The 13,026-nt window shown below is 44.5% G+C and overlaps 1 protein-coding gene across 1 annotated transcript in view; it reads left to right on the top strand.

Annotated features, from left to right (window-relative positions):
* SPECC1L (sperm antigen with calponin homology and coiled-coil domains 1 like) overlaps nucleotides 1–13,026 on the top strand; it is a 622,366-nt gene that overhangs the window by 185,212 nt on the left and 424,128 nt on the right. Inside the window, exons 3-4 of the mRNA XM_078667759.1 lie at nucleotides 887–1,031; nucleotides 10,054–11,681. Of these exons, the coding sequence (XP_078523885.1) occupies nucleotides 887–1,031; nucleotides 10,054–11,681 (1,773 nt within the window). The remainder of the gene's footprint in view (nucleotides 1–886; nucleotides 1,032–10,053; nucleotides 11,682–13,026) is intronic.

Raw genomic sequence — 13,026 nt, forward strand, 5'->3', positions numbered from 1 at the left:
ATCCATTGCCTTCCCCTTCCCTTCCCACCCCTGCTGTGTTGCTTTTTCTTTAACATTGCTATTGTGGTGGGCAGGTAGGTGCACACTGCTACTGGGTAGCTTGCTTCTCTCTTTTATGCATGGCATCCTTGTGCATGTTTTTATTTTCCTGATTTACTGCTTTAAAAATGGCCGTCTGTGACTTTTAAATGGTAAGTTAAGAATTCAGTATTTAAAAAACAAAATCCATGATGGTTCCCTGCCTGAGAACTTAAGTGCACAACCGAGCGGGCATGTTCGCAGGATAAGCTTTAAAACTAGCTAGTGGAGGCAGAGGCAAGCATAGGAAAAAGAGGGGAAAATGGCAGTGGTTCTGGCCCTAGGAACTAACCGGGAGGTCTCCATAGGAAATCGCCTTTATTCTTCCCCCTTCCCCTGTATGCCTCTGGTGGCCACCCTAGAGGCAGAGTTCACGTGCCTGTACTTGGGTCCAATCTGGGGTGACCTTTGTCAAGGGACGGGGGCTCAGGCTGATTAAAGGGTGTGACTGCCAAGAAAGAAAAATGTGGCAAAAGGCATGTCAGTGGTATTCATATGGAGGTATATGTATATGCATGGAGGTATATGTAGAGTTTGAGGACTGCGTCTATATCAGGGTTCATGGTGGGACTCATTTTACACTCCGCATGCTGTAGCTGCCTTACGTGGTGGATGGCTTTGTGCGGGGCTGCTCAGTGGTCTGCTGACCTGGGAGCCCATCCTTGGTGTACTCTGGGCCCTCTGGCACCTCTTCAAGTGTTAGTGTTCCTATGTGTCTAGGTGTTTGTCCTAGTGCTTTGGGATTATAATGGCTTTTGTCTTTTTACATTGAACTTTGTTCTATTTTTAACAATCTCCATCTTTTCAGGCGAAAAGCAATGACGACCTCTTAGCCGGAATGGCCGGTGGACTAACAGTGACCAACGGTGTCAAGGGAAAGAAGAGCACTGGCACCACCTCTGTGTCCACAGGCACCATGACCACTCAGGAGGGCAAAACCAAGAACAGCACAGGTACTGCCTCGGGGAGAGGTGTGATGATGGGGCTGTCGTATCATTATAATAAAAGTGTGCAAAGCCAAGAGCAGCTCACTAGCATGATGGTGGGTACTGAGAGGAGGGAAATGGCAAATCCAAAAACAACACCGGACAAGTATGAGAGTGAAGTGTCCTATGACCGACAGCTGAATGATCATGGTATTGCACCCGTGGACGGGGTTCAAAGTGGAGCCAGGGCACTGTGACTGCACCGGAGTGCAGAGCTTACATGGGAGAGGGTGCAGTGCCCGCAGACCAGGATCACTCACTAAGGCGAGGCTGCGAACAACACAGCACCCCTATAAGATTGGAGGCCTAGGTAGGAGGGGTTGCCATGTATCAGAACCACTCAAAGCAGCAAATATAGACAAGGCCATTAGCATTATGTGAATGGGGGTAACGGTCCCAGTCTACCATGTTTACTTTAACTTGTAAATCCATCAACAGCACACACAAGTGGGATAGTGGTATGTCTATGTGTGGCGGGAGATCTTTTCTGAGGATACTGCCAGTGTACCTGACTACTTGGGAGGGCACAGGCAAGAACATCACCTATATTATAAGGAGAAGGATGGATGAGGTAGTAATCATTAGAGACACTTTTACAGGTATAGACGACGGGAAAACGTCCGAAGGGATGGCATATCAGGCTGCCTGTTGGACCCTTTTCAGTCACTGGGGTTGAGATGATGCCATTGAGACTGAGACTATTCCTGTTGCTTCTTCGGGAATAATATCCATAAAAGGAAAAAATAACGTGCCTTCAGCAGTGCTATTTGCGATTGATACCATGTTCCGAATGCAGATTCGTTATCACTAATTGCCTCCTGGCTCATTTCTTTGATCTTCTGATGCCTACTTGGTTGTAAAATTCTGGGAACTGAAGGAGTTCGGTAGTGCTGTGCCAATTATGTGTTCAGCGCTGCACATTATATCAGGATCTTACAGTGCAAGTGTGTAGCTCAAGCGTAAGTGACATCAGCTGGCCCAGTGACAGAAATGAAGAAAAAGAAAATGCAACCTGCCTGTTGTAGGGATGTTTTCAAGATAACAGGCACTCAGAGTGCATGGGGTTTGTAACTTTCTCCTTGACTGATCAGTTAAGCTTTAACAACATTTAGCAGTAGCACAATAATTACTATGGCGGCACATTCCTAGGCTGGCTGTGGTATTATCATTTATTTGCCTTCCCACACTGTGTTGAAATATTCCTACGTGGCACCATTGCCTTACTATTTATTTTGTTTATTTTGTGAAATTATGGAGCACACGAATACCCATAAGGGTATCTTGAGGTGGCTGGTTAACTGAGGGAGAAAGATGATTTTTGTAGTGGTAGGACCATAGTTCGAAAAAGTTAAGTGATCTGGATGCAAAAAGCATTCTTTAACTTGGCTAGTTGATGTGAAGAAACAGCCCCATTGGTGGAGTCATTGAATCTTGGGAAGAATCAGGAAGTGTACAAGCAGATCAAAGAATTTAGGAGGGCAGATAGTAAGAAAAGTCTTCTGCAAAAGTCTTCTCCCCTACTGTGTAAGTCTTTGTGACCGATACATAGGCTATTGAACGAGAAGAGCTTGGTATCTGGGACTCAAAATGCATTCAGATGATTAGAGAGGCCTGTGTGGAAGTCAAGGAGTAGTCTGGTGCTGAGTTGTAAACCATTTGGAGGCAAGTGATCAAGAAGAGAGGAAGCCCAGACATGTCGAGTTACAATCTCGCTGCAAATCACACGTCATTAGAAAGGGCTGGAAAGATGACAGCCTGTGCTGTCTTAAATGAAAGAAAAAAAGTTGACCTAACTTTGCTAATGTAAGAGCAATAAAATAAAGCTATGATCAAAGATGGAGGTGAGGTTTGCGAACTACAGTGGCTGGATAAACAGGTGAGCCCAGAATGGGAAAACTCAAGTTGGCTGACCAGATAGAGGGGGGACGACCCAGAATCCCTGGGTCTTTTCACTGGCGTGCTTAAGAGAGTTCTTGTTCATCTAGCCCACAACCACAGTAGGATAACTGGAGGTTGCATGGGGTTATTTCCAAAACCCCAGCCATGCTTAGAATGGGGTCTGTGTTTTCTGCTGCTGTCTTTAATAAAAGGCCAAAAGTTCGAAGTAGTAATGGCAGTTGAGCCACAAAAAGATTGAATGAGGTTGTGCTGAGAGAAGAGCCATGAGGGACCGGACTTGACCGATTCCTAAAAATGGACTGAAAATGGTTTAATTTGATGGCTTGGAATTGTCCTGCATGAAAAGTTGAAAGCCAGGCATGGGCTTAGCTCGGATACTGGCCTCTTGCAGCCTAGAGATGATATGCATGAGATACAGTTTCGCAGGCTACGGCTACGGCGAGATCCAGCAAGACCAGATCGGCAACTCCGTTCTGATCTGTAACGATTCTCAACTGGTCCAGAATTGACCTGAGAGCCACCACAGTGTTGTACAGTGTATGTAACACTGCATGAGAGGGGTTCAGGGTGCATTTAAAGTATAAAAAAAAAAAAAAACCACCAAGAACCAAAAGATTGGCCACTCGAAGAGTCAGATCAGAAATGTATTCATCAAACTTTTAAGCAGAAGAATTGTTCGGTATACCAAGAGGAATAAAAATGAGATGACTGCTGTTGGAAAAAATTATGAGTTATTGTGCAGAAAAAGTTGAGAAGTAAAAAGTAGGATGAGATGAAGCGGCTTTGATGAGCTAGAGTAATGGTATTGTTTACATGCTTAAGTAATTTGTAAGCTTTTCTAGAGGTCAAGAGTTCCTCTGCGCATTAGGAAGCCTAAGGGTGGGAGCCATAAGAGGAAGGATTTCTGAGGGGAAAACAATCCCAACCCCAGAAATCGAAATTGGCACCTTTGGGTTCTGGATCAGAGCCCTATTTAATGCCATCCAAATGAAGCTAGGTTAAGGGGGTTAGCTTTATTAATATAATCAAGATGGCTTTTGAGTTGGTACCATAGTGGACTTGTGACAAGTCGTAGGTATAGCCAAGAGGATAGCGAACAAAATGGGAAATCTAATTGTCCAAAAACCAGTGAGCATGCAGACTCTGGGATAACGTTGGAGGAAGTAAAGACAAAATCTAACATGTGGCTGGCTGATTGAGTTGCCTTTACTCCCCTTTGCTCAAGACCTATTGTTGAATAAAAGCCAAGCAGGTTCTTGGAGGTGGCCATTCAAGGGCGTCAACCCAAACATGAAAATCACCAAGAACCAAAAGATTGGCCACTCGTAGAGTCAGAGGAGAAATGTATTCATCAAAGTTTTGGCCAGAATTGTTTGGGAGCTTGGTGAAAGGTATACCAAGAGGAATAAAAATGAGAAGGCTGCTGTTGGGAAAAATTATAAGTGAGTTATTGAGCAGCAGAAGAAACGGCTAATGGTTTAATAGAGAGGTAGTATTTCTCTGGATGTATAACCTCCACCTCAACATTCTTACCTACGTAATCTGCTTGGAGAATTTTATACTTATGGGTCAACCAATAACATATCCATTGGAGAGGAATCTTTGATCCGTTTTTTCATAAGCAAGGCCTAATGTTAGTTGTTATTAATAAAGTGGGTCATTTCCATTTTGTGCTTCAGTGAAGACCTCTGATTTATTTAGGTACATATGATACCTAGAGAGATAACTGGAGGAGAGAAGGGCAGTTATTTGCTGATTAGCGGAGTAAAAAACATGCTTGCCACCTTTGATGGTGAAAGGCGTACCTGAATGTTGAGGCCTATATTTGGCCTCTAGTGTAGGAAATACTTAGATTGTTGACACTCAGGCCAGAGATCAAGTTGGTTTCCACGTGCCTGATGCCATGTCTATTGCATGGTCACACTTTTGAAGCAGAACCCAAGGGTTATATTATAGGCAGAAGTGTGGAAGGTGCAGGATCATGGTCCAGGAATCGTTCTAAAAGGAAACAAAAGGAGGGGTGGGGTTATTGAGGGACATGATTGTCCAAACTGGAGTCCAGAATGTCATCCTACTTCAGCTTGAGACAATGAGGTCAGGTACTAGAACAAAACCAACAGCGTGAGAAAAACAGAAAAATAAAAGGTAATTGAAACAACTGATTTCTTTCCTAAACTACAAGGAAAGAATAAAGGGTGCAGATTGAAAGAAGAAGCCGTCTTTAAGCACAAGTGCTAGTACCAATCAAATCCGCTTAGACTTTTGAAGCCAAAGTTCACGCTTCCTTTAGGTGCCTAGACGTACACAGCTTTTTTACTATGCTGACAATGGAGGTACCACTTATGTAGAAAAAACATTTCCTGCTCCCCCCAAGTTTGGTCATGTCACTCCTTTTTACAGATGGGTTTTTTGGAAGTATTCTTATTTTATAATGCAAGATGTTCAAAACACTAGACCAAGTTCTGAGGTAAATGGCAACAGTATGTAGTCATAATAACAAATGTATACACAGGTGCATGATAGCACGGTAAAAACTAAAGCAAAGAAAGGAGGTGGGGAAAACATAAAATGAAAAAGGATAGATTGAGTCAATACTGATCCGACCAATAGATCGTGACCAGTAAAGAGTAAATAGTAAATGGTTAAGAGCAAATAGCAAAGAATGAAGAACAGAAAGCAACACCCCTCCTAAACCCTTTTCCCTAGTCCGCACATCTGTTTATTAGTACACTAATTCGTGTTTTGTGCAAACAGTCTGTCATTCTTAATTTTCATCTTCCGTTATGTCCCTGTCATCCAATGAAGGTACATATTAAAACGACTATACTGAGTAAGTGCACAACCGTTCTCTATCATCAAGGGACATGGGCTTAAGTTTGTTTAATCTCATGAATGGACCTTAAACTCTACATGGTTATCCTGAATTTCAGACATACACTTCTCATAGTTGGCTTGGTGGAAGAGCTCGGTCAACCATTCTTGGTATGTTGGGAGTGCCGTCAGGCGCTAGTGCCTGAGGATACTGACCTTTGCAACCATTAAGGCCGTCGACATCCACCGCCACCAATGGGAGGTGGATGGGAGGTGGAGCTGTCATCCACCTCAAGAACATCAGGTCGGATAGCAAGTTTGGCCAATGAGAAGAACTGAATGGTGCTAGTATTTTACAGTGTGCTCCATATACCTGTCCAGTAGTGTGATTGTTTTGTGCAGGGCCACAGTATATGGAGAAGGTCGCATCTAGTTCTTGGCACCTCCAGAGTTGTCTTCAGGCAGTAGGTGAGCCCTTTTCAAATTGTATCGGAACCAATACCAGTCATGTAAAATGTTAAAATAGGAAACTTTCAATTGCGCCTCTCTCAGGGTCATGTCATGGTTATTGAGCAAATCTGACGAGTCCTCATCAGTGTATTCAAAACCTAGGCAGGCCTGCCGATGTCGCCTCGCCTCCCGACTAATATTACAAGAGTACAGTGAGTGAATAATAATTTGGTATAAATTGGGAGACTGCATTCCTGGAGGTGCCCCATGTAAGTATGTACTTCCTAATAGGTGACTCTGGTAAGGCAACTGGGCTGGCACCAAGCACACTGTGTGAAGAAGAGACACAATTGGCAAAAGTCCATACAAAGGGCTTCAAAGGCCTTCATCATATTGGTAGTGGTATAATAAATGTACTATAGCATCATGATCCCACTCGCAGCCCATTGTGGCCAGTAGAAAGTCTAATTTCCTATTGTAATGGCTGTGTTAGACCAGAGTGGTGCCCCCTGAAAGGTGAAGACCATTTATGCCCAGTCTCTTAATGTACATCTTTCCAGACTGCCTACATTGCTCTCACCGTGGGCTGGTTCATTAGTATCTGGGAAAGTTGGGCACAGTATAGTATACATATACCTAGTATAGCGTGTACTGACAGACTTTTCTATAGCTACACAGGAGAGCCAATCCGAGGCAGGAGACATAAAGTATCCCAGCTGCGAGAGGTGCTGAGTCATATAGTACACATACATGTCCAATAGATGATGGCCCCCGCCTGTTTATGTGCATGAAGTTTTGCAGGTTTCAACCTAGGCTTTCTGCACAAATAGTTGAATCTGGAAGCAGTTACCAGTTTTACCCCTTGGGTTCTGCCTCACAAGGAGAGCTGTACAAAGGACCACTTATGGAAGTCGCAGTCCATTTGTGCCATCAACTGCTGCAAATTGTCCGTCACCATCCCTTCTAGGCCTCTTGTGACCTGGATGCCCTGGTATCTAAGTTCTGTAGATTTCCACAAAAAGTCAAAGTAGCAATGGGACCTTCTAGTCAGGCATTTTGTTATAATCGATGCTTTGCTTCTCGACCAGTTGATCTTCTAAACAGAGAAGTTTGAAAACTCTGAAATCAAGGACATTAGTTGGGGAATCGAGATTTCAGGGTCGCCGGTTGTAAGGAGGATGATATCAGCATAGAGCAAGAGCTTAATGCGACCAGCAGCCATAGGAATTCCCTGCATTTGCACACACTGACATTTAGCTGCAGCGAGTGGTTGTAGTGCTATGAGAAATTAAGGGGAGTAAAGTAGACATCTCATCGTCGTCCGTCTAGATATTGGAAAGGGCAGCAACATATGTCCCCCACTAGTCAACCTGTGCAGTAGGATCAGAGTAGAGCCAGCGTGCCTTGTCAAGGAATCACAAGTCTATGCCAACTCTTCTCAGCATTGTGAATAGATACCCCCATTCAAACCTATCTAATGCTCTTTCTGCGTCCAAAGGCAATAATATCTTGTCATCCATGTCATATTTTACGTTCCATAGGACATTCGATAAATGTTGCAAGTGATTCCTGTAGGAGCGACCAGGATAAAACTGACCTGAGAGCCACGTACATGCCTCAGGAAAATGATCTTTAATCTGGTGGCTAACACTTTGGCCAGAATTTTCATGTCTGTATTGACTAAATATTTGGATTGTAGCTCACACATTGTATCTGGTCTTTATAGGGCTTCAAGATGAGGTTGTTAAATTCCTTGCAGAATGTGCCCGTCGTTTCTGTATCCTTGCAGGTTCTGTAAAGCAGTGATACCAGTATAGATGTGTTTTATTTCTAAAACTCAGCAGGAAAGCCATCTATCCCCAGTGCTTTGTTACAAGGCATGGCTAAAAATGCAGCTGCAATATCCTCTTCCTTAATCTCACCCTCTAGTAGCTGCCTGCCATCATCTGACAGGAATTGGGCAAATGTGTGATCAGCTCTCTTTCCCGGTCTCTAATTGCAGTTATGACTATGTGCGCCTATCATTGTCAGAGTTGGGCTGTCAGGAAACGGCCTGCTTTTCCCCCTTAGTCGTAATGTCTCCACTTCAAGGGAAGTAGGGCATATTCAGACTGTGTGGTGACATGAGTATTAAGATCAAATGTTGCTGTTTCAAGCTGTTTTAGACGTTTTGGGGTGAGTTTAGTCATGTTTTCCTGAGTCAAAAGTCTATTGTCTCGTTCTAGCAGTGCTATTTTGTCCTGCTAGGCCTTTTTCTTAAATGCCTCATCAGTTCACCCTTTATAACTGCCTTCCCAGCTGCTCAAAGAACCTGTGATGATACAACTGAAGGGTTGTTCTTGTCTAAGTACTGATGTAAATGCTCAATGAGTTTCTTTTTATCTTTCTGGAGTTTGCAGTTGAACATGTTTAGGCACCAGTGTTTGGCAGTGGGAGCATCATGACCCAGTGCCAGTTCTAGGACTACTAAAGCATGCTCCACTATTGCACAGTAAGATTCAGAAAGACCAGAGCGTGTTGGCCAATAAGATAGTAGTCTATTCAAGAACATGTACCATGTACACAAGAGAATAAACTTTATTCCTTATCTCTTGGGTGTAGTAGTTGCCAAGGGTACTCTAAGTCATGATCTTTCAGAAGGTTTCCTAATTTTGCCCTATCTTTAGAATTGAAATTGTCCAGTGGACAAGACCTGTTTATATATGGGTCCATGCTTAGTTCCAGTCTCCGGCCACCCCTACTTTAGTGTTGCCAAATTCTGTAAACCGTCCCAAAAGATGTGAAAAAAAGGCTGTCCTTTCATGATTAGGGGCATAAATGAAGACCAATATCATTGTGGTGCCCGTGGTCTTAATCTTCACAAAGACATTGGGTCTGTCCAAGTCTTGTGTATGGCGTACAAGAGTGATTTCTAAAAGAGATTGCCAGCCCACATTTTTTTCGGGATGAAGTAGACAGTGAAGCCCAGCAAGAGCCAACAGTCCCGCCAAGGAAGCTGCTACGAACCATCCTACCAACCCAGTCTATCCTAAGCTTGCCTGATTGGGTGGTAGATAGATGGTTCTCCTAGAGGAGGACAACATCAGGAGATAAGGTGACTAGGTAGGTGAGGGTATTTTTTTTTCGTTTAATGTAGTGTGTCAGTCTTTTAAGGGAGACGGTGCAAATGTTTTTATGCCTTGACGATCCTGCCAGTGTTGGGGTCATATTAGAAGTCACTAGTGGGCAGCATTAGTTCTTAGATTACCCATAGTAGTAGGGAGTAGATTTCGGGGCTTATCACCCCCCTTGGTGTAGGCCATCTGAAAAATGTGAGTGGGTGTAGAGATGGTCTCACTGACTGTAGTAAAGTAGAGGATATGGAGGTACACGCGTGAAATCTCAAAAAGCACCTCAAAAGTCCTCTGAGAAAACAAGCGAACAAAGTCTCAACACTGTACAGTGCACAGACTCAAGTAATACAATATCAGCTATCAACAATCAACTAAGTCTTTAAACGGGTGAGTGAGTGACTCCCTCCAACAGATGTTTTATTAGATGGACAGTTAACCTGCTTTGTCGAGCTAAGGTGTATAGTGTTTTCCGTGTCAATAGTTCCTGAAGTGGCATGCCGTATTGCACATATTCTTTTGCCCACCTAGTGGTAATTATTACGGGGGCTTGGATTTTGGTGCCTAGAATTTTGCAGGCTCTGTGGTTTGTTCATTCCCGAGAATTGCATATGGTTTTAAGCCTGAACGCACATTCCTATGAGAAATTGAAACCCCAAATTGTGTAAAAATAAAACTGCTTCCTTTTCCTAAACAGGTTCTTTTGTTTCTTGTTCCAGGTACCAACACAGCCAAGCGTAGCACATCTTCAGGGACCAAAGAGTCTAGCTCCTCCAAGGAAAGGCTCCGCGACCGCTCTCGTCTGAACCCAAGCAAGAAGCTATCTTCCATGGGGCAGGGAGGGACTGACATCACTGTCACTAAGCGCTCCCGCAGTCGCACCGAGTCTGACATTCGCATGAGCAAATCTAAGTCTGACAATCAGATCAATGACAAGGCTGCGCTAGAAGCCAAAGTGAAAGACTTGTTAACGCTGGCCAAGACGAAGGATGTGGAGATCCTCCACCTGCGGAATGAGCTTCGAGACATGCGCACGCAGCTGGGGCTGAACGATGATCCCTCGGACAGCGAGGAAAAATCCGAGGAGAAAGACGTGGTTGTGGTCCATGAGCCCACGGACGTTGAGTCCATGCTGCTACAGCTCCAGCAGCAGAACACTGCAATCCGGGAAGAGCTGAATCAACTGAAGAATGAAAACCGCATGCTGAAGGATAGACTTAATGCTTTGGGATTTTCCCTGGAGCAGAGGATGGACAGCACTGAGAAGCTGTTTGGTTTCCATTCTTTGAGCCCGGAGATGGCGGCTGGTAACCATAGTGATGGTGGTGGGACCCTTGCTTCCTCGGTGGAAGGTTCAACTCCTGGCTCCATGGAGGATCTTTTAAGTCAGGATGAACATACACTTCTGGATAACCGGCATAGCAATTCTATGGACAACTTGGACAGCGAGTGCAGTGAGGTCTACCAGCCCCTCACCTCCAGTGATGATGCCCTGGATGCCCCTTCATCTTCCTCAGAGTCTGAAGGCTTGCCAAGCATGGAGCGCTCGAGGAAGGGCAGCAGTGGCAATGCCAGTGAGGTGTCTGTAGCATGTCTTACTGAGCGCATCCACCAGATGGAGGAAAACCAGCACAGTACAGCAGAAGAGCTACAGGCCACTCTGCAGGAGCTGGCTGATCTGCAACAAATCACCCAAGAGCTGAACAGCGAGAATGAGAGGTATGGTGAAGAGAAAGTCATTCTCATGGACTCCTTATGCCAGCAGAGTGACAAGCTGGAGCACTACAGCCGGCAGATCGAGTACTTCCGCTCTCTGCTGGATGAGCACCACATCTCGTACGTTGTGGACGAGGATGTGAAAAGTGGCAGGTACATGGATATGGAGCAGCGCTACACAGATCTGTCTGAGAATGCTCGATTTGATCGGGAGCAGCTCCTTGGCGTACAACAGCACCTTAGCAACACCCTTAAAATGGCAGAACAGGATAACAAGGAGGCCCAAGATGTAATCAGTGCCCTAAAGGAGCGCAACCACCACATGGAGCGAATCTTGGAGTCCGAACAGATTAACAAGTCAGCACTGGCAGCTAGCTTGGAAGAATACAAGGCCACGCTGGCCAGCGACCAAATCGAGCTGAACCGTCTGAAGGCTCAGCTGGAACAGGAAAAGCAAAAGGTGGCTGAACTTTACTCCATTCACAACTCTGGGGACAAGTCAGACATCCAGGATCTGCTTGAAAGTGTTCGCATGGACAAGGAGAAGGCTGAGGTCTTAGTTGGGAATCTCCAGGAGGAGCTAGCTCACACCCGTAATGATGCCAACCGGCTGCAGGACACCTTGGTCAAGGTAGAGTATCCAGCCGTATTCCACCTCCACCATGTCAAACCAGGAGCTCTTCTTGCGCATTTTATGGGAAGTCCCTAAAATTCCTAAACATTTATTCCAAAAAGGCTTGCAAGGTGTAGCACTTGGAACTGGACTGCAAATCCAGCACCAGGTGGCAACTTCTTAGGGTCTGACGCCATTCCTTAAATTAACCAAAGTAGTATTACACCTTTTATGTGCCCCGCCACCACACCTTCGAAATCCATGGTGTATGCGGATGTATTTGGCTGTTTATAGCTGCTACACTCCCACCTGAATGTTATCACCTTCCCCATGTGACCCTCCATCAACTTAGCTATCTACCACGTCACTTGAGCGATGGATCCTTTCAGACCCAAAAGGATGCAGTGTCCGATAACTGCATTATTTTAGGAGGGCCGGGCTGTTATATAAATGGGAGGTCTTTGTCTAGATCTTGTCAACACAAGACTCATATCTTTTGTCCTGTGTGAACCTTGTTGTTCTTCTAGAGCAGAGTCATAATAAAAGAGGGCATTGCGGGCAGCACCCCATCATCTGTATCTAAAAGCATGGGTTTTTAGATCCAAATCTGATTTCAGTATAACTTTTGCCTGGGTTTGTGTGACAGACTAGCAGCACCTGGGAGTGGTTTCTTTGAAGTATTCGGGACTCAAAGTTGGCCTTGTATCGTTCTGGCTAATAAGAACATTGATAGTAAGCCAGGGAGTCCTGGGATAACCTTCTGGTTAATAATATGTCAAACGGACACTGGTCTTCCTACCGACAGAGTGGCAATGGTGACTCCTTATTTCGGAGGTTGCTAGTTGGAAACTAAAGTGTATAATATATGTTGATTCATGAATATGATTTTTTTAAAGGAGGCCACCAGATCAGTCTGGCATAAAGACAATATATTGTGGTCTGAGGGATAGCAATGTCATGTAGATCAGTGGGTTCCAGCCTTTTCTTTAGTTACAACTACTGATTAATGAAGCCAATCTAGATCTACTTTCTAACATAGGGATTATATAAGGATATATAAGGGTTAAGCAGTTTGTACGTTGCCCCTAAAGTACCCAATTCCTGCTGTAATCAGCCCATAGTAGTAATGGTAGGCCTCATGTATTGGGGAAGGTTTACCAGTGGGTTCCACATGGGCTAGTATTGTCCCTTTAATTTTGTATGTGACTCAACTTTGAGAGGCAAGTGGCCCTTTGAGGCTTTTTGTTTCTTTGACAAACAATACAAGGGATGACTACTCATTTTGTGAGATAGGACCCAAAAGACTTCAATTACCTCACTAATGTCCATTGGTTGATGTCCAGGAACTGGTTCTGCATCAGTA

The sequence above is a fragment of the Lissotriton helveticus genome, chromosome 11 (assembly GCF_964261635.1).
Source record: "Lissotriton helveticus chromosome 11, aLisHel1.1, whole genome shotgun sequence".
NCBI classification, from domain to species: domain Eukaryota; kingdom Metazoa; phylum Chordata; class Amphibia; order Caudata; family Salamandridae; genus Lissotriton; species Lissotriton helveticus.